We start from the raw sequence: 22,876 nt of genomic DNA, 5'->3' as shown, positions 1-22,876 counted from the left end.
AGCCACAAGCAATATAACGCTATTGTAGGCCTAAGTAAGCCGTGGGGGTTCTCCTATGGCTATTTTGCAGCCTACAATGAGAGCACACTGCTTTGCAAGATGAGTTTGAGCTATAAAATCAAACCCCTAATAAATTGTCCCACTTCGGTGTTTGAGGTGGATATGCGTGTCACTAAGAGCTAAACACAACGGTCGCAGGTCTCCCAGCAAATTCCTCACAATATGGTACTAGCTGCACTACTAATGCCAGCAAGCCCAGCCACAAGCAAACAAAAAAAAGGAAAATATAACGCTATTGTAGGCCTAAGTAAGCCGTTGGGGTTCTCCTATGGCTATTTTGTAGCCGACAATGAAAGCACACTGCTTTGCAAGATGAGTTTGATCTATAAAATGAAATAAAGGTAAAAAAAAATAATAAATCAGCAGACTCTGCCTAATTCTAATCAAACCCCTAATAAATTGTCCCACTTCGGTGTTTGAGGTGGATATGTGTGTCACTAAGAGCTAAACACAACGGTAGCAAGTCTCCCTGCAAATTCCTCACAATATTGTACTAGCTTCACTACTAATGCCAGCAAGCCCAGCCACAAGCAAATTAAAAAAAAATGTATAACGTTATTGTAGCCCTAAGAAGGGCTGTTGGGTTCTTGTAGAATCACTCCTGCCTAACACTATTCTAATAGAACAGCCTAACGCTTTCCCTGACCAGCAGCAGCTCTCTCCCTAGCGGCATCCAGACACAGAATGATCCGAGCAGCGCAGGCAGGGGCTAGTCTATTCCAGGGTCACCTGATCTGGCCAGCCAACCACTGCTATCGACGTGTAAGGGTACCACGTCATGCTGGGTGGAGTGCAGAGTCTCCTGGCTTGTGATTGGCTCTGTTTCTGGCCGCCAAAAAGCAAAACGGCGGGAGATGCCATTTTCTCGAGCGGACGAAGTATTCGTCCGAGCATCGAGCAGTTTCGAGTACGCTAATGCTCGAACGAGCATCAAGCTCGGACGAGTATGTTCGCTCATCTCTACTGCCCACCATAAAAAAAAAAAAAACACATGACGGACTCCCAGACTATAAGAAATAAGATTATCTGGTCTAATGAGATGACTATTTTACTTTTTGGTGTTAATTCTAAACAGTATGTGTGGAGAAAATCAAGCACCTGCTCATCACCTGCCAAATACAATCCCACATGGTGGTGGCAGCATCATGCTATGGGGGAAGGGACAGGATAACTGGTTGCAATTGAAGTAAAGATAAGTGTGCGCAAGGACAGAGGTATCCTGGATGAAAACCTCTTCCAGAGTGCTCTGGACCTCAGATCTCAGACAAAACTTGTTGTATCATTCCCAAGAAGACTCATGGCAGTACTAGGGGATTTTCCTTATTACTGAGCCAAGGGGCTGGATACTTATAACCATGTGATATTTCAGTTTTTCTCGTGTAATAAATTAGCAAAAATTATCTACAATTCTGTTTTCTTTCTGTCAAGATGAACTGCAGTGTGTCCATCAATGAGCAAATAAAAATGACTTATTTGACCTTACCAATTAGCTGCAGTGAAACAAAGAGTGGAACATTTAAAGGGGTCTGAATACTTTCCATACCCACTGTATATTCCATTACACTTAAAGGGCAAGCACACATCTATACTAATGTTCCCCTACCAATCAGAAATTGTCTCTTATATCACACTTCCAAAACTCTGTCTACATGTCAGAACTGGTGGAGTTTGCGCCCCTATCAATATGAGCACTAGACGCCAGCAGGGGGAACCTTAAGACTGGCCTTGAAAACATCAGTCTTAATGAATTTCCCTCATTATCTCTAACCCCGGACTGTAGATGAATACAAAGAAACTCAAGATGTTTTTGGACTGGTCCCATCGACAAGGACTACATGCTACCCAAAAGTTTTTCGACTTTCAAATTCTACATCCAATCTTCTCACCTGTTTAAAGCTCCAATATTGGCCCTGGCCAGAAAATAGGTGAATGTCAAAACCTGAAAAATGTCTGGATCTTAAAGAATATTCTGCACCAACCTGACTTCCTAACATGACTATACAATTCTTTTGGGGGCTGAAGCATGATGTAGAGTGCTAGAAGAAAAATTATTACTAGTGGCTCCTTCTCCAACCTTTCCTGTGTAACAGCAAAACTACAGTCATGGACAAAAGTTTTAAGTATGATACAAATGTTAATTTTTACAAAGTCTACAGCATTAGGTTTTATAATGGCAATTTGCATATACTCCAGAATGTTATAAAGAGTGATCAGCTTAACAGCAATTAATTGCAAAGTCAATATTTGCCTAGAAAATTAACTTTTTCCCCTAAAACCCTTTTCAACTTCATTGCAGGCCTGCCATAAAAGGAGCAGCTAACATCATTTCAGTGATTGCTCCAGTAACACAGGTGCGGGTGCTGATGAGGACAGGGCTGGAGATCAATCTGTCATGATTAAGTAACAATCACACCATTGGACACTTTAAAAGGAGGCTGGTGCTTGGCATCATTGTTTCTCTTCTGTTAACTCTTCATGGTTATCTCTAAAGAAACACGTGCAGTCATCATTGCACTGCACAAAACTGGCCTAACAGGGAAGAGTATCGCAGCTAGAAAGATTGCACCTCAGCCAACAATCTATCACATCATCAAGGAATTCAAGGAAAGAGGTTCCATTGTTGCCAAAAAGGCTCCAGGGCGCCCAAGAAGGGCCAGCAAGCGCCAGGACTATCTCTTAAAAGTGTTTCAGCTTCGGGATTGGGCTACCAGCACGCACTGTGAGGCGGAGACTCTTGGAGCAAGGTCTGGTGTCAAGGATGGCAGCAAAGAAGCCACTTCTCTCCAGAAAAAACATAAGGGACAGACTGCTATTCTGCAAAAGATACAGGGAGTGGACTGCTGAGGACTGGAGTAAAGTAATTTTCTCTGATAAATCCCCTTTCCGATTGTTTGGAACATCTGGAAAACAGCTTGTTCGGAGAAGTCAAGGTGAGCGATACCACCAGTCTTGTCTCATAACAACTGTAAAGCCTCCTGCAACCATTCATGTGTGGGGCGGCTTCTCAGCCAAGGGAATCGGCTCTCTCACAGTCTTGCCTAAAAACACATCCATGAATAAAGAATGGGACCAGAATGTCCTCCAAGAACAACTTCTCCCAACCGTCCATGAGCAGTTTGGTGATCAACAATGCCTTTTCCAGCACGATGGAGCACCTTGCCATAAAGCAAAGGTGATAACTATATGGCTCAGGGAACAAAACAGATTTTGGGTCAATGGCCTGGAAACTCCCCAGATCTTAATCCCATTGAGAACTTGTGGTCAATCATCAAGAGACGGGTGGACGAACAAAAACCAACAAATTGTGACAAAATGCAAGCATTGATTGTGCAAGAATGGACGGCTATCAGTTAGGATCTGGTCCAGAAGTTGATTGAGAGCTGCCAGGGAGAATTGCAGAGGTCCTGAAGAAAAAGGGTCAACACTGCAAATACTGACTTGCTGCATTAACGCATTCTAACTGTCACTAAAAGCTTTTGTTACTCATAATATGACTGCACTTGTATTTCTATATGTGATAAAAACATCTGACAAACACACATAAAAACCAGAGGGCAACAGATCATATGAAAACATAATATTTGTGTCATTCTCAAAACTTTTGGCCATGACTGTACACTATCAGAGATAAAGGGTTGCTGGACATCAAACTTGCTCTTGAAAAGTGGATATTTACTGGATGGAGCGAAGGAAGATCATGGGGGTCATTTATCTTAGAATATTATCTTTTTTTGGCATTTGATATATTTGCTCCTAAATTAGCTACTTTTTCCACTCACATAGCAAAATTAATCATGCAAGACTTTTTCAGTGTTGCACCTTATCTATTTTTAAAATCCAGATGTGGACATGTGAAAAAGTCACAATTTTGGAGCAAATTAGGGTTAAAAAATTGTATATAACCTCCAGTTCCGATCAGGCGTAGAAAAACTTTATCAAAACCCTTCAGACAATAAGTGTCTACAGTTCTTTAAAAACAATACCCTTTATTCGTAATTTATAATAAAAGATCACACAATAGTTGTTTATCCAAAAATATGCCTTATACCTCAACACTTAACCTCGAAATTGTGGACTAATATGTTACAGCGTGTTTAGCATTATTTTAACCCAATATACATGTGAACTGCAAGTGTCTATAATTTGCTGACACAATTTAGACTATAAACCGCATGGTAGACAAAAACCGTATATTTTACAGATAATCAGCACACTCCTATGGTAACAGTGAGGATCCCCAACGCACCGAGAAAGCATCAATTTTTGGAAAAACTGTTTTATGTTGACATGGCTTTTTATGCATCCTCTCATTATTGTAGGATTTCATGGAGCTTAGAACTTTAGGTGTGATTTTTCACATTTTCATACAAAACACAAAATCATCCCTATAAGGGCCCTGCTCAGCTTTCAAGTCACTTTGAGAGGCCTAAATCTTAGAAAGTACACCTCTCAATGTATTTAAAACAACTTTTATGAAGTGTGTTAACTCTATAATTGTTTCACAGGGGTTAAAACAAAATCAGGTCAAATTTTGAAATTAAAGTTTTCTGGCTAAATGATTGTATGTTTCAAAAAATGTACAAATTCCCAGTGGATAAAATACCAAAACGCTCTACAAACTTTGATTCACAATCTCCAACCCCGTAAGTGCTGGTAACCTGCTGTATGGCCACTGAATAGAAGGTGCCCCATTCAGAGCAGATTTGCATGGTCACCTTTTAAAGGCAATGCCACCTTTATTTTATTTTTTTTGCTATTTGGACATATAAGGACTTATCTTCTGTGAGATTAGATGCACTTTAAAAAAAACTTCATTTTAGTGGTTCTTTAGCTTATTGATGAGATTTTATTGACTCTTGAATAACTCTTTTTTGAACCATTCACTGTACCAAAAAAAAAAAAATATCTTATAATGTCCATAGAACTATCTTTGTTTTGTGGATTACTATGATTACAGCGATACTCCATTTATTCAGTTTTTTTTAAATATATTTTTATAGTTTGACTGAAAAAAACCAATACAGAGAAAATCTATATTAGGCATACCATTAGTATTTTTTGGTTGACAAAGCCAGTAGAGGAGTTATTTTTTGTGTGATGAGTTGTCTTTTTTAATGGTACCATTTTGGCGCACATAACTTTTTTGATCAATTTTTGGTGAAACGATTTCATTTAATAATACATTTAACAGTTTGGGCAAGTTACCTGGAGTTTCTTTTTACGTCAGGGCATTTTTCACCGATGACAGTTTCCAAAAGGGCACATTATGCTCAATATAAATAATGTTTTGGTTAGTCCTTAGATAGTTTTACTTCTTACAGTCTTCTAGTTTATCTTATCTGGGAGGGGCTTGTTTGACATGAAGTGAGGAGCGAAGCTAAAGGAAGGAGAGATGTGAGGACTGTTTAGATTTGAAATCCCCCCCCCCCCCAGGACTTAGCACAGGATGGAGCCAGCGAAAATAAATGATAATATGCCCTTTTGGAACCTGTCATCAGAGAAAAATTTCCTTTGTGATGACAGGTTCCTTTTAAATAGTTCCGCAATCCACCTCTGATGTTTTCTCAATTGGGAATTTGCTATCAAATCTTTTTCTTCTCAAAAGATTGATATGTCAGGGTTTATAAGAAACAGGCATCTTGGAACTTACTTGCCCAATTTCTCGGTTATCAGAATATAAGCAGCTGCCAGAGGAGACAGGGAGAGGTCCTCCATTCACTATACATGCTGAGGCTAATCACGAGAGAAAACTGTTGAACATGTGTAGAAGGAGTACTTAAAAAGCTCTCAGCCAAGCATACTTTCAATTAGCAGTTATTAAACCCCTCCCATAAAAATGCAATCCAAGGTACTTGAGACTCCCACAACATCTGCTAACAGGGATAGAAAGACACAACAAAAAATATTTCATAGTTGATGTATCCCATTTTAAGGGGATGGTCACTCTGTAAAGAAGATCTGTCACCAGATTTTGACAACCCTAACAATGCCTGTGATAAAGGGTTACAAGTTCTTCCCATATCACCTAAAATTAGCTGCCAGGGAGCCTCAGTACCTTAATTACAGACGGTTTTCTGATATGCAAATTAGCTTCCCCAACTCATGTCTGGTGTTTGTGACTCTCCTCTCTCTCAGGCTGCCAGTGAACCATGCCCCATTGTTTTGACTGACAGCTCTGTGTCTCTTCAAATAACTGCCTCCTTGTACTTAGGGACTGTCTGCTAATATTCAACTACAGACACATAAAGCTCTATTTACTTATAGGAATTATTGTGTCAATTTTTTACACAGTGCCATGTGTAACATTCATGTCATGTGACCAGAGTGACATCATTGCAACTACTTTAGCCTTCTAACAATAACAAACTGTACATCGTGTATGTTATCAGATGAAATCACAGCAGAGGATTGAGAGGAGTAGAAGTCCATGGAGGCATCTGTGACTTCATGTGGTCAGATACATGCATGGGGTACAGTTTGCTATTGTTAAGAGGATGAAAAACCCAAGATTGTGTCAGCCTGGTAACACAAAAAATAAACTGTGACCAGTAAGGGGGCATAAGGCATAGGGAGGATTAAATGGGAGGGGCCAGCCGAGCAGGGCATGCCCCCTTTGATGGCAGGTAATATATATATGCAACACCCTCGCCGATGCAAGGCAGAGGAGTGGTTGCAAATACGTCCCACCATGTAGCTTGCAGCCTGTGTAGGGTCTGATCAGCCCCACAGCATGTCACTACATCACACTACATAGCCCTTATAGGACACAGGGGAACATTGCAGTGGTAGATCCTGCCTGGCAAGGCAGGAGTTAAGTGTTTTGTCTGATATAATATGTGTCAGCCAATCACATGTGTTACACACTGTTTCTGTGAGCTGAGATGTAATTGGAGGAGTAGCCACCACCTGACCAGTAGGAGTAACAAAACCCTGGACAGGAAACTTCTAGAAGTCAGTTCTCTCAAGAAGAGAGTGAAGAGCAGTCAGACCCAGGAGTCTGCAGAAGCAGACTGGAGTTACTCCAGTACAGACTCTGTACAGCTAGCATACCAGACCAGAGCAGGAAGAGCCTAGCCCCTGCCTGAAGAGTGGAACTAATAGCTAGTTAGTGAGGAAAGGGGCATCATCCTACCTTTAAGGGTGATACCTGAAGCAACCCAGGACAAGCTGAAGCATCCTTCCAGGACACAGCTACCTCCCAGCCTGCCCTCTGCATCCAGGCTGGCGCTCTACATCCTGTGGCTCCCTCCAACTGCATCTCAGCACTCCACTACTCTGTTAAAGGCACGTTGCTACGGTTCCTGTCGGTTCCAATAAAGAACTGTAAGTTGTTTTTGCTCAACGTCTGCCTCCGTCTGGTCCCTGCTACTATGGCTGCCATCATCACAGGCACCCTGTCCACCACACAGAGACTCATACTCTAGACACCAAAGGGTTGCCCCAGGGAGATCCGCTATAGCAGCCTCTCCCTCATCATTTCTTGCCAACACCACCCTGCTGGAGACCTGCCAGGCTGTAGGACAGCCCTCCGGTTCCCCATACCAAGCACCGTGACAATAGCGTGCCTAGGCCGCAACTGCCAGCCACTCAGGTACTGCGGGCCCCGGCTGACTCCAGGCCCCGAGAAAAGGCTAGGCCCCGGTGGGGGATGTTGCATATAGATAAAAGATGATTTATGGGATGTAAGGTGAACAATTTTTAGCTAAAATAAGGGTGCAAGTCAGTTAATAGAGCTCTATAGGAACATGTCACTGGCTGTATATGTAAATGTGGTGACAGGTTCCTTTTAACATAAATTGACCATGTGCCTTTACTGTCTTAATAATAATCCCTGAATGCTCATTAACGGATTCATCATCCCTGATGCTTCTTTTAGTGCTGTGTGCAGACCCTCTGTGCACTCTGTAGGATGTTTGTTAACATCTGAACACTGATAAATAGGAGAGACCTGCAGCAGGAGATTTTGACTCATCCTGCTGTTCCCCCTCCCACCTACCTGTGTATGTCAGTGAGACAGACCAAGAGTAAAAAAACACACTGGAGACTGCCATCAGGACAGATTGAAGGAGTGAGAGACAGGAAGTTGTGTAGAGAGGCTGAATGCAGCATTTGAATATCAGGAAAAGGTTGAAGTTCTCACAGGAGGCAACGACACAGGTACATATACATGCAGAGACCGGTCTAATGTAACAGATTTATTGAAAAGTGGCCAACCCCTTTAAATCAGCAAATTTAATCAGCATAGACCTAATATTCATGACCCCCTTTGGCCTTACAACATGTGATGTATTCATGTTCTTTGAACCCTTAGTGACTGTTCTTCTTTGTGTTTCATTTACCAAAAGATTATTTGCGTTTATCTCTTTTCTTTTATGTTTCCATCAATGTAGCTGTATTAGGCTTGGTTTTCTTTCTGCACAATTTGTAGATTTTCAAGGCACCATTTCGAGGTACATGTAGCTGCTTTGTTAAATGTTATCAATCCCTTTTGAAGAGAAATTAGAAAAAACAATGCAGTTTTATAGTTTTATTCTTGGCTTTTTACAGTGGCTTTTTGCAATATTGGGAATAATGTTGCAATAATAACAAGATATCTTTGTTCTACAGGATTTTGCAAATACATTGATATTGTATAGTTTAGCAAGCTTTGCATAATAAATAATTTTTACATTTTTAGGGCTGGTTTTTTAACGGAGTGAGTTGTTTTCATTGACGCCATTGTCCTCTCGATAATCACTGATATGACTGGCTTAGGCCCCATGCACATAACCGTCGGGGGAGGATATATGTACAGCCGCAAGCTTGTGGCAATGGCCACACAGAGCACTACAGCACCGTACCGCTCCGTAAACGGGAAAAAGATAGGAGATGTCCTATCTTTCTCTGTGTTACGGTGCCGTGTATTTCTATGGAGAGTGTATTCTCCATGGCGCCGGATGTGTGCCCGCCCGACAGGGCACATATGCACCCTTAATGGGATCACCCAGTCGCAATGTTAGATTGTACAGGGAACTGGTCCTTTTGTATGTGCTCTCCCAACCATTTCCTGCTGCACCGCAGATGAACAGGAGCAGACAGAGAGGTAAGTATATGCTCTTTATTATTTTCAAACCCATATATAACAAAAATTGTAAACAACTTTTATGTGCCATGTAATAAGTAACTAATGCTAATAAATGCTACAATTGTATGATTTTTTATATGTTTTTTTTGGAGGTATAGAATTTTTTTACTTTGTTCAACATACGGGACAAATCATGTAACAGCTGATTTGGTTTAAAAAATGCATCTTCTGTAGTTACTACACTACTTCGTTCCTATGGGACTTTCATTTTTAGAAAAAAAAAACAGCAATACTTCTACAGGGTGGGTCAACAGTCCCATATGACATATTCCAATACTCACAATTAATGGCTAAGGGGATTTTTTAGGTTATGTCCAGGTAATAGCTATAGGTGATATTTAAATAGGGCATAATCTTATCTCCTGAGTGGTGTACTAATCCATAGCTCTTTATTCAAGGACCAATGTGTACAGGTGAAGGTCACTGCATTGGACTATTATAAATAGTGAAGGTCACGATCAGTTGAAATGTAATTTTACGGCAAACTCTACTATCTTTCCACTTTTTATTGGACAGACGTTCCTCAAATTATTCCATCTTGATCCTAGGATAATTTGTATATTTTTTTTCCTAAAAACTATTATCATCGGAACAAAAACTGTCAGTTCCATCCACACTTTAAGGCTACAGCTGGTGTGAACATCATGTTTACTACACTTCTAGGAAATGGAAAGCCTACGTATACGGAGCCAAAGAATCGAGCAACTGTCAGCTAACAGATACATTCCATTTGGGTTTAATTGTTAAATGTTTGATTAACCAATCATGACAAATAAATTCTAATGACTACGTCTGCATGACCCAGCAGCCTTCATAAGAACATCTGTTCCACTTCATTTGGGTCCTAGCCATTGTCAGTTGGTATTTTGCGATTGGCCGGGCTGTATCAAAATTGTGTTAGCGACTCCCTCTGTCAGCATTCACAGTACATCAGGATTTGTTAACCACGGTCCATCAACACGCAGCACAGATACAAATAGGACTGGAGGTACAGTATGAACCGTACGCCTGAGATGATAGCATTCTCCAGCCTAGCATCTGATTTCCCTGGAGTTGATCTCAGACGTAGAAGGATGAGCGGGTTTGTCAGACTGGATGTTGGCCTGCAATCCTGGAATTAACAATGGGGTAATGTTAGGAGATGTACAAAATGTGCAGAAACAAACTGGTAAAAAGTGACTGCAGCCTTATAATGCAAAAGCAATTTAGAGGGTGCCTGTTATTCTGCAATGGTAAACAATATCTAAAGGAAATTAGATTATTAAGTCCAAATGTTCTGGCAAGATCCCGGGTCTAGGCTTTGCCAAGATAACGTTGGCAAACGACACAGAATCCCCATGAATAGAAAGGAGCTTAATAGTTTAATGTAATATGGTGTGTTTATAGCTTAGTATGTGAATAGGAGTCGTAAGGATGAATTACAGGGCCAGAGGTCAATAAAATTTTTTAGAGGAATTCCACACAAATTTTTTGCCCAGAAGAAATTACATTGTTTTCTGCTTAAACACCCTAGTTAAACAAATACGACAATCCGTAATAAGCAAAAAGAAGACATGGAATAAAATATATTAGCTGGAAACGGGATCACATTTAAAGTTGCCAGTTGTGTTGTATTTTATTCCTTATTTACAAGGTCCAGAAAAAGATTCTACATCAAAATGGAATGTAGTGTGGATTTTGAAATGAAAGCATTTTCATTATTACCTTGGACATTCACATGGAAAGCTGCAAATTAGCTACATCGATGATACACACAGAATAATCTGCTGGCCAAACCGTGAAATTAGACTTTTATCTTTATATTACCGCTATGGACCTTCCATGATCACTATGCCAAACACTAATGCAACCCATGTATGTACCTAAGGGCAGAAAATTGGAATCAATCTAAACAAAATGCTGTGGTCATCTTCATCTAAAGCAGCAGAACAGCCGGCATTATACAGTATATGAGTTGCACAGATTCTACATTAGTCATTAGTCTGTTTTGGGCCTTTTGGGACTTCACAGTTGTGTCCCACTTGTTGATTCTTCACCAAAGAATTACAATTTTATATCTTTAGGCTTGAGGCCTGAAATGTGGCAAAAGGTAGAAAAGTTCAAGGGGGTATACTTTCGCAAGGCACTGTACCTCCTATCTCCACAAAACATGTCTAGAAAACTCTCCATAGACTTCAATGAAAAACAAATACATTTTGATATTGGGTCATAATGAGTAAAATTATGAAAGTTTGGATGCTAATAGTGTAATACATCTTCTGGGTTTATTTATGTATGGTAGAATTAATTCCATGGTTTATGCATATTACATACCAATTCACATGCATTAGATTAGGACAAGAACAAATGGAAGTGCAAAAGTGGATGAAAACCCTGAGAGCTCACAATCTATATACATATACAAAATATGTTAAATACAACAATAACCAACACTCACCTTCTGAATTCCCCAGCCGCTGCAGCACCCATTCCCCAATGTTCTCTACTAGTCTTTCTTGTATGTCAACACGATTTCGGCAGCCAATCACTGGCCTCTTTGATCTTGTGTTACACATGCAGGCATGGCCAATGAGTCCAGTGATCTTGTACTGAACATACAGGTATGACCAGTGAGTACAAAGACAAGCTAAAGTGGTCATGTCTTTGTTTTGGTATAGTATACAAAAACTAGAGTGGTCAACCCAAACATTATGGCAATAAACTGGTGAGCATACTTTTTTTTTTTAAATCCTAGACATCCCCCATAAGGTACCTTAGATATAATTCAATATTTGTTTAATGGACAGTTTTTACTATATTTTAACGTAAATTTTAGCATTTAGAAATGAGGCAATAATAATATATCAATGTGTAATATAAGCCATTAATAACAATATCGTAATGACCCATCCAGGAATATGGGGGATGACAGAAGCTCCTGCCTGCACAGAAGCAGTAATCAGACATGTCGATCTGTACTCGCCTGCCAAGATATACTCTACCAAGCAATGAAATTCTTTATTTTGACATAAAGTAACTTTTTCAAGATGAAAATTTCTGTACTGGCGTCTGTAAATGAAACATGGGCACAGTCCCAAAGACCTTAGACTCCTGTAGAGCACCTGGGATTATTTTTTTCTTTCGGGAATTTCATTAAGTTTCACTTTTTTGCTTCCAAGGATAATGCTGCAGATTTAATAATCACAGAATGGCTCTTCTGATTTGCTGCCAATCATGTCTGCAGTCATAGACCTGTAATATGCACCATAGCGTCTAGTATTTCAAAAGAGGTGAAGGGAATGTATTAATGCCGAGTAGCTAAGAAGAAACAACAACACATTGAAAGGGTCGGAGATCAGCAAAAAGTCTTGTCTATGAGTTGTATCTTGCATTTAACTCAAGAGGCCTGAGATGTTACAACAAAGAAAACCCATAGGCAAGAACGGCCCCAAATGGCTGGGTCTTAATCAACAACTTTAAAAGTGACCTAAATGCATGGATACTGTAAATATTTTATGCTTTTCAACTTTTTAGCAATTTTTTTTTACTTCCTGTAGTTGTGACAGTTTTAAAGTTTTTTACATTTTTCACATGTATATCTTCCTACACAACACATTGCCAAAATGCCACATCATAGGCACAGCAATCCTTTAAAACAGCTTCAGCTACAGTAAAATACTGTTATTAATAGTCAACGGTGGACAATCCATGAATCCACAATAAAATCATTCTCATTGATGCCAATTTAGAGCAAGTCCATTGGACCCAAACCTACAAAATAAACACTGTGGCACTGAAAACCTCTGGAAAAGGTAATTAAAAAGTTCTTTAACCCCTTAACGACTTGGCCTTTTTTAGTTTTTTCACTTCCATTTTTCACTCCCCACCTTCAAAAATCTATAACTTTTTTATTTTTCCACATAAAGAGCTCTGTTATGGCTTATTTTCTGCTAGCACCGATCGCCCTCTCCATGCACCGGGACCCGGCGCGCGCCATACTAGTACGGCGCGCGTCGGGAAGGGGTTAAGCAGTCTTGTAAAATCCAGACTTGGACGAGGTAGAGCCATTTTGGCAGCAGAAAGACCACTGATTATATGTGACAGGTGACATGTTCTAGCAGCTAATGTAGAAAGGTTATTGTATATAGACAACTCTGATACAACCTGAACTTTCACCATTACCCAACATCACAAAACCCATTACAGAAGTAGCTACAAATACATGTAATAAAAGTTCAACTTTGTGCTAAGCTCAAACACTATGAAGAGAGATGGCAGCTTCTTCTGGTACTTGTACTTTGTCTTGAACTTTTTGCCTTTTGTTCCATCATTGCAGCACATGTGATCTTGACAATGGCTGCGACTGATGGGTGTTAGCAGTTACATAACTGCGTCGTTCTATGGCACTTGGATGTTCACTATTGTTTTCACTTTCGGCATTGCTTTTTAAACATGAAACCATAAAAAAGAATATTTTTACTGCCAATGTGCTGGATCTACTGTTCTTCCTTACAATTTGGATGTCCACCACTCTACACATTGACAAAGGTGGATGGTTCTTTTCAGACCCGGCGTCAGCACCCGGCTAACCCGGGCAAGTGCCGGGGCCCCGGGGTACTGGAGGGGCCCACGGATCTCCCCGGGTCAGCAGGACATCTGCCCCGCTGCCCGGGAGATTCCTTTCCTCTCTCATTGCGATCTGTGTCCTCCGGACACAGATCGCGATGAGAGCATTTGCACTCACTGCTGAAGGCTGAAGAACCTTTGATGATGTCATGGTCACATGACATGCCGGGGAAAGCAGTAACAACACGGAGAGAGCTGCATCAGGTGAGGGGGAGACATGACAGGGGCCAGGGAGGGGGTCAGTGTGTATACAGGAGGGGGTCAGTGTGTATACAGGAGGGGGTCAGTGTGTATACAGGGGGAGGGGGTCAGTGTGTATACAGGAGGGGAGGCAGTGTGTATACAGGAGGGGAGGCAGTGTGTATACAGGAGGGGGTCAGTGTGTATACAGGAGGGGGTCAGTGTGTATACAGGAAGGGGGGCAGTGTGTATACAAGAGGGGATCAGTGTGTATACAGGAAGGGGGTCAGTGTGTATACAGGAGGGGAGGCAGTGTGTATACAGGAGGGGAGGCAGTGTGTATACAGGAGGAGGAGGGGGGCAGTGTGTATACAGGAGGAGGGGGGCAGTGTGTATACAGGAAGGGGGGCAGTGTGTATACAGGAGGAGGGGGGCAGTGTGTATACAGGAAGGGGGGCAGTGTGTATACAGGGGGAGGGGAGGAATGTGTACACGGGGATGGGGGGGGCAGTGTGACTACTGGAGGGCGGCCCATAAAGGGGCCCACTAGGGCTCTGTCGCCCAGGGGCCCACTAAAACCTGGAGCCGGCCCTGGTTCTTTTAGAAATCCTCTAAAAGATCCATAAATAACTATTGTCTGTAATTTAAAGGCAGCACCGTAATCCAGTAAAAAGCCCAAAACATGGAAAGAGTCATCAGCAAGACCTGTAAAAGTATAAGGCATGTTTTTTATAGTAAAGCAATGGCACATAATCCACAATAGAAAAAATGATGTCCGCGCTTCAGGGGATATGCAGATAAAACAGAGACCATGATTAAGCCCCGAGAGAGGGCGAAACGCGTAGGTCACCATACCTGGGTCATCACACAATTGTATTTTGCCAGTTTTTGGATTTTATGGATGCGAAATAAAAGAATGTGTTTTATCTGCATTTCCCCTGAAGCGCGGACATCATTTTTTCTATTGTGGATTTTGTGTCTTCGGTCCGTGGGGCTTTCTTGGATGTATCTTGCGCTGGGAGTCAGTCAAGCCAGAAGGTGAGCAGGAACTTTGAATCTCTTTTCTTTACCAGCAATGGCACATATTAATGAGAAGTAAATATACATAAATATTAAAGGGCTTATATTATCCAAGAAAGTGGGAAATCCCCCTAGAGGCTGGACAGGTAGAAACCAGGCGCTGGTCTCCAAAGACAGCTGGCATCTGGAGACATTATTGGTTCTATATCACCAAGGCCCATGGGAAGGGGAAGGCACTAAGGGCTTCCATGCACCTATGGCAGAGCCACAAATGTCCCCATAAGCTTTGAGTACCTTGGGAACGAGGGATCTCAACTAGTTTTCATTGGCCTTAAGAGAAATAAGAAAAAGTTACCTTTACACTGTTCTTCCATAACTTAATGGCAAAGACAATCCAACGACAGGCCCTACTGTACTAAGCCATGAGGTGATGTAGTTCCCTTCTCTGAAAAAAAAAACATTATTTATGTCGGGGAGATACACATTAAGAAGTGCACAGTTGTAGACAGTCTTAGATTGTGCTAGTCTTGCTTTGCACCTTTTATCAGTTGGAAAATGCACAATATATTGCATGTTTTTTGGTGCATGGAAGCAAACCGAAAGTTATGCACAAGTTACAGAGACCATGTTCCTTTACCCCATAACCCATTATCCTTTTTGTACTACTTGTAACATCATCTAAAAACTTTCAAACTATTTAAAATGTGGCGCTAACCATGCAATATAGTCTTTTGCCGCAAAATACCACTTAATTCTGGTTCATTTTTCTTGGTTTATCTCTCACATCGTGGCCTCAGACCCCATGTATACTGCCCAGTAAAGAACAGTAAGAGCACTGATGGTTTTGTGTCTTCACTACACCGTGTCTGCACTCACCTTCTCGCACTTCCTTGAATAGATGACATGAATTCATTGGTTCGGCACGGATGAAGGACGAAAAACGGCTGTCCAAGGATAGGATGCTCCTAAAAAAGAAAGACATGTACACATGAAGTGTTGTCCTACATCTCACCACTGGAGAAAGCCGACAGAGGATTTGGAAGACCACTATTACTAGTAGGAAAAATATCTTCATATGTTATAAGACCTTGTTAAAGAGTTTAGTGAAAAACATTTGCATAATTTGCCACTTCAAGAACAAACACTTTTTTTTTTTTTTTTACACGTGTTCTTTTAATTGTTCAGGATTGTACAGGATTCTTATTTTGTTTATTTTTTGGGGTCTGGATTTGTACCTGTAAACAAAATGGTAATAAAATATAATAAAATAAAAATTGTAGGTTTAATTTTTTGACATTTTGGGGTAACTGGGTGTAGTATAAGGTGATGTTAGGGACTGGAGGTGCGAGCACAATTTTTACGTTTATTTTTTAATGTATGTGGGGTTTTTTTCCCGGTTACAGGGGAAAAGTGCTGTTCTACAGATGACTTTTGCCACTATTTGGGCTGGGCTGGGTCTAGACAGCCTCTCACTACCAGAATGCTGGCATTCATGTATTTCACCATATGATGAAAAACTGTATATGGAGAATCTCAGAAGACAGGAACAGTAAGTCTTCTCTCCAGGGTCCTTTGCAGGGTTTTCGGGAACCCGACTGCCCACTATAAATACTGTGGAGTAGTCTGTTTTGTAGTTGGCCTAGCCAGCATTAACTTTAGCAACATCTGTATTGGGCCTGTTTAATATGGAGTAGGGGTAGGCCGATAGTGGGGAACTGTCTTCATCTGGGCTTTGGTCCTGGGTTTTTGTATAGCCCACAATTGCAGGTCACTGGACTCGTGGTATATACTGAAGGCTGCACTGTGTTTTCATGCTGCAAAGATAACCAAGTGCCACCGGTACTGCCAACTAACGTCTGCCAGAGCAATTTCCCAAAATGCACAGTGAATTGTCCGGAACCAACTAAATTATGAAAAAACAGAAGTGTATGCTATGGCATTAAGAGTGAGAGTTATGAGACCCCAACCAATCCTGAAAGTGAAAGGTAGGCACAGCTAGTTACACATTACACATTTAGTCTACACTGGATTTTCAAGTAATTCAAATTAGTCATGGATGATCAAAGGCAAAGTAAGGAGAATCTGTCGAGAATATTTGATCAAAATAATGATATTTGAGGAAGGGATATTTATTATGGGGTGCAGTGGGTATGTGCAAAAACCAACTACAAAACTTAAAAAAAAGCACATAATTCATAAATACAGTATTCCCAGCAGGACTCTCAGATCGGAGTTGTGATAAAATGGACCGACTCCACAAACATATAATTAAGAATGAAAATTTTAAAATTTCCTTTAAATGTCTGTTCTATTCTATGAATTTACTCCATGGGTGAAAAACATTTATTGTTCCAAGGGCCGCATTATCATACTGATCAACTTTAAGGGGCCAGAACCCTGGGTGCGCCAAAAAACAACAGTACAGCACAAAGTGCCAACCAAGAAATTATAAATGCTGCAGTAGTTACCACCAAATAAACCAAATACTGCATTCAGAGCAGACATTAAAATTTGAGACCCCAGAGCATAAAACTAATATTGGATAACACCAGAGTAGGCAAATACTGGAGACCCCATAGCAGATATATAATACTGGAGACCTCATAGCAGATAATAATAGTGGAGAACCCATAGTAGACTAACAATACTGGAGACCCCCAGAACATACACTGATACTGAAGACCCCCAAACCAAACAATAATACAGGAGACTCCATAGAAGACAATACTAGAGACCACCAGAGCAGACAGATTTTAGAGACCCCATAGAAGACATTAAACAAGAGACCCCCTATAAGACCCTAGAGCAGATAAGAGAGGGCCCTGGTCCAGTACAATACAGCTGACAAGTACTTACTACTCCTCGATCCTCTCTAGTGGGTGTTTTGCTCTCTGGGTCCAGACCTCAATGCATAGAACTGGTGTTAGGAGTGAGGACACAGCGTGGAGCGGCAGGAGAGGAACCGGCAGCAGTGAGAACTTCTCAGCTGCATTTACTACTACTCGGCCTCCTGCACCAATGATCTGTCATGAGTTACGTTACCGTATATACTCGTGTATAAGCCGAGTTTTTCAGCACAAAAAATGTGAGTCAATACATACTTAAAAAATATTTTAAAAATAATAAACTTATATATACACCCTCCAGTGGCCCCTGTCTTCTCTAACTTCGTGCTGGGTGCGTCATACTAGGCGCCGTCCAGGGGAGAGCAATGACGGCGCCCAGCACGAAGTTAGAGAAAAAAAGAAGACGGGCGCGGAAGCCAGAAGAGGACCCGGGCGGACATCGGGGGAGCAGCGCTGCACGTCGGGGCCACCGGAGGGTGAGTATATTTTTTATTATTTTTTATTTTAATGCTGGGCAGGCTGTATATTACTGTGGGCAGGCTGGGCAGTGCTGTATACTACTGGGGGCAGGCTGGGCAGTGCTGTATACTACTGGGTGCAGGCTGGGCAGTGCTGTATACTACTAGAGGCAGGCTGGGCAGTGCTGTAAACTACTGGGGGCAGGCTGGGCAGTGCTGTATACTACTGTGGGCAGTGCTGTATACTACTGTGGGCAGTGCTGTATACTACTGTGGGCAGGCTGTATACTACTGGGGACTGGCTGTATACTACTGGGGACTGGCTGTATACTACTGGGGGAAAGCTGTATACTACTGGGGGCAGGCTGTATACTACTGGGGGCAGGCTGTATACTACTGGGGGCAGGCTGTATACTACTAGGGACTAGCTGTATACTACTGGGGGCAGTGCTGTATACTACTGGGGGCAGTGCTGTATACTACTGGGTACAGTGCTGTATACTACTGGGGGCAGGCTGTATACTACTGGGGGCAGGCTGTATACTACTGGGGGCAGGCTGTATACTACTGGGGGCAAGCTGTATACTACTGGGGACTGGCTGTATACTACTGGGGGCAGGCTGTATACTACTGGGGACTGGCTGTATTCTACTGGGGGCAAGCTGTATACTACTGGGGGCAAGCTGTATACTACTGGGGGCAGGCTGTATACTGCTGGGGCAGGCTGTATACTACTGGGGACTGGCTGTATTCTACTGGGGGCAGGCTGGCTACATACTGGGGGGGGTCTGTGACCAATGCACTTCCCACCCTCGGGTTATACTCGAGTCAATAGGTTTTCCCAGTTTTTGATGGTAAAATTAGGGGTCTCGGCTTATACTCGGGTCGGCTTATACTCAAGTATATACGGTACATCAGTTACGGAAGTGCTCATTGTCCTCTGAATGTCAGCAGGTTGCAGACCACAACTCATGGCTTTAAATGCTGCATGTGGCCTGTCGGCGTGGCTTGTGCACCCCTGATCCCCTATTTAGTTGGGATGAAAGTGGCTGCACTTTAAGTACATGCTTAGGAGTGAAGCTCATTTGCTATAGATGAATGGGAAGGAATGCCGGCATTTATGTCAACCACTGCTAGAGGGACCAGGAAGTGTGTGGAGTTGGTGACCATTTTGGTGGAGCTGGAGTTGAAGTTTGGGAAATTGAGGAGTCGAAGTCGAAGGTTTGGCTTACCGTCTTCACAGCCCTGATACATAGACCAAATGTGGAAAACAAAATGAGTGGGACATGGGAAGGTCTACAGCAGAACTAATCCACATGGAGTCCACAGCACAAATCAGACTATAAATTGAAGATTAACTACAAAATCTGCACGGGATCTGCCTACAACAAACCTCTACCTCATAGCCACGGCCTAACGATTTACTGAAAAATCCACACAAAGCATCGCTGGCAGTTATTAGGTGATGTGGCCACTAGAGGGCAGAATTGTACCATGCTGAGAGGACTGCGGGGAGATAGAAGATAACTGCCATTTATTACTGTTTTTAACCTGCAAAAAAGATGTAAACAATGAATAACTTAAAGGAGACCCGTCAGAGGACCGTCCATCATATATGCTGCATGTATCTGTAGGAGAAGGAGCTGTCTGCTGCAACATCCTTAGGATTTCTGCAAGAATATTAGCTAAGAGTCCTGTATAGAATTAAAATTTGGTCAAGGATCCTTCACAGCTCTATACCAAACATTAACTACAAATATAGTGATTATATAGCTTCATGTAAATATGAAATTATAGTTATAGTTCCCAAAAAGACCACTCCTTACACAGGTTGCATGGCTAAACACTCAAGGGACCAATTCATACATTCAGCATTGTCACTACACACACCTAGGATTTCCACCTGGTCAGCCTTGTTCCTGTTTTGTCATCTTTTTTTTACAGAGTATATCAGAGGCTGTTTCTCTGTCTGGAGAAATCAAGGTTTAATCACCAGAGGAGACAGGGTCTTTTTTTAAACTATGAGAACTGTCAATCTGTGGAATAGCCTGCCTCAGGCGCTGGTCACAGCAGAGACAGCGGAGAGCTTTAAGAAGGGTCCAGGTGCCTTTTTACACCTAAATAACATTGATGGTTATGTTATATAGAGTTGTCTCCCCTAAATCCCTTCCTCATTCAATCCCTTCCATTTCTTGGTTGAACTTGATGGACATGTGTCTTTTTTCTACCATATAAACTATGTAACTATGAATATTTTGGTTTTGTCCCCTGCCAGTAGTGTGGGAAGTGATTCAGTCACTGGGTTCTCCATTAAGGCCATTTCATGCAGGATTAGAGATGTGTGCTAGGCCTTTTTCACAATTCCAGAGCTCCTTGCCCAAGCTGCAAACAGTAGATCAGGGCCTATTCCTGTCCCAGTTTGTAGGTGAGTAAGGGCCGAGAACAGTCCATGGAATGGTTGTTTGCAGCCCAAGAAACTGCACATGTGGTCTGCAGGAAGCTGTAGTTCTTAAATTCTACTTGCTGAATGTTCCTTCACCAAAATTGGCAAACATGTCTAAACATTGCTGACAGGTGTCGAATAGAAATATGGAAGAGTACCTCTTCCACCTCCCATGCAGACCTCATGGGAAATAGCCCGGACCTTTGCACAGCTCAACATAAGATTTGAAGTCTTGGACAACTGCGATCCACCTTGATTCTTAGGCCTTGATGTCACTTACTGTGGGGCAGCTACTGCTGTGTCTCTAGACCGGTTGAGACCTCCTGTTCCTTTTAACCCCCGCCCATCCTTATTCCTCCATTTTGTTTTTATCTTGTCTGTGTTGTGTTCTCATGGATGTTGGACACTATTATTTGAGAAGACCACTCCTATGTCTAGCAGTTCCTGCACTGTAACCCCATTGACATATTGGGATGTAATAACCAAAACCTGAATGGCTTTGAAATAACTACCCAATATACCCAATACTTACTTAACATAACAAACATTGCTTTTCTTCAATTTATTTGTGGTGGGACAAGAAATATTGATCCTGACTCATGCAGAGGCTGATTCTCATCATCAATGGTACAACGATAATTAAGCAGTACAGATCAGAGGAGTTTGTGATCACAAAACTATTGCTTTACTATAACCTTTCTCTTACTCTAGAACACTACTTCCATCCCAAGCAGATCTGCAGACATTTTTCATTTTTGACAAAAATTATGATGAAGTCCAACTGGGGATAATTTTTCAAATTCCTGTTTGATTACTGATTACCAAGAAGCTGATGATGATCCTGGAGGATTAGACTTCTTTCAGTCACCTTAAAGACGTTGCCTTCCATAATGGTATGCAATCATCAATATGTGTCATCAAAACCAAAAAGATATATTTCATATATAAAAACCTGTATAAAAATCTGTAATACTGTTTTATATCATTTTATATTTCAGGGAGATGCATGCACAGACAGCTGATAGCCGAATGAAAGAGAACATCAGTAATGTTGCTACAACTGTAGGGTATGGACCATTTGGACCATTCTTGAGTCCATTTGTAGGTTGTGATTTGATGTCCCACATTGTTGTCCTACTGGAGTTGGGTGCCAGCTATTGACACCTCTATTGCCTTGTAGCACTTTTGGCGCCTATAATGGAATGCTGGAAAGGTGGTTTCATACCCTACCGGAGGTGTCTGGTTGTTTAGAGGGGTAAAATCTGGTCACAGTCCCCCTTTAAGAAGAGGCGTGGACCTTGTCATAAACTAGATACATCTTCTGATGGAATGGATGAAAAAATGTTATCCTTGATAAATACCCCCACTATATTTTTCCTGTCTCTCAAAGGTTTAGTTAATATAAAGTAATGACACAACTGGGTCCCTGCTGTCGTGTACCCGTTTTTATGTGACCCTAAAATTGATCATTCTTAATGCTGCTCTATTCAATATCTATGGGAATGCACAATACAACTGAGGTCAGGGCATGCTTCACCAATGCTTCACTCAAAGAGAAGGATCCTGAGGTCCGACACTTTTATAATCAGCAGGGGTCCAATTGGTCACTAACCTATGGATAAAACACTTTTGAATTATAGAAAGACCATGGAGACCTTGCCAAGTGTAAGTAACATTGGAGCACATTTCTCATTTTTCAGCTGAACCAAACAGCTCACCACTGACTTGTAATCTGATATAACGTAAGAAACCACAAAGAGGTAAAGTACATAACACAGTCCATCATGTGACAAATGACACCTGGAAAGCTGTTATGTTGGAAGCATCTGAGCAACTTTTACAAGAGCCAAATTGTAATGGCTAGACACCCAGGACAGAGCAACGGCCCATTACACATTGTTATTGGCTAGCAAAAGTACAGTAGTCTAAAGATAGCCAATGGGTGCACCCTATGAGGTTCATGTAAACTCTGTAAGGAGAATTGTGGTCATACGAGCATCAGACATAGACCATAGAGCAATGGAAGATGGCGAGCTTTATGGGATTTAAAGATGGTAGTGGGAAGATTTGGGTTCTGTAAGCTAAAACCTGGATGCTACATTTATCTGAATGTTACATTGACCCACTTCCTACTTATAAT

At 41.6% G+C, this 22,876-nt stretch overlaps 1 protein-coding gene across 8 annotated transcripts in view; it reads right to left on the bottom strand.

Moving 5' to 3' along the window:
• Positions 1 to 8,613: 8,613 nt before the first annotated feature.
• The window catches only part of ATG10 (autophagy related 10), an 89,748-nt gene continuing 75,485 nt past the window's right edge, over positions 8,614 to 22,876 (bottom strand). The window contains exons 6-8 of one of the 8 annotated variants that reach the window (XM_072139273.1): positions 15,866 to 15,954; positions 15,345 to 15,434; positions 8,614 to 10,295 (exon numbers count right to left, since the gene is read on the bottom strand). In XM_072139273.1, the coding sequence (XP_071995374.1) occupies positions 15,347 to 15,434; positions 15,866 to 15,954 (177 nt within the window). In that variant the 3' untranslated portion in view covers positions 8,614 to 10,295; positions 15,345 to 15,346. Of the gene's footprint in view, positions 10,296 to 11,566; positions 12,416 to 14,607; positions 14,675 to 15,344; positions 15,435 to 15,865; positions 15,955 to 22,876 lie in introns of those variants that run through there. The other 7 variants (XM_072139265.1, XM_072139320.1, XM_072139297.1 and 4 more) reach the window with 7 other exon arrangements.

This window comes from Engystomops pustulosus, chromosome 1, assembly GCF_040894005.1.
Source record: "Engystomops pustulosus chromosome 1, aEngPut4.maternal, whole genome shotgun sequence".
NCBI lineage: Eukaryota > Metazoa > Chordata > Amphibia > Anura > Leptodactylidae > Engystomops > Engystomops pustulosus.
Note: the sequence above shows the minus strand (reverse complement) of the source record. Positions and strands in the feature narration are given on the sequence as shown.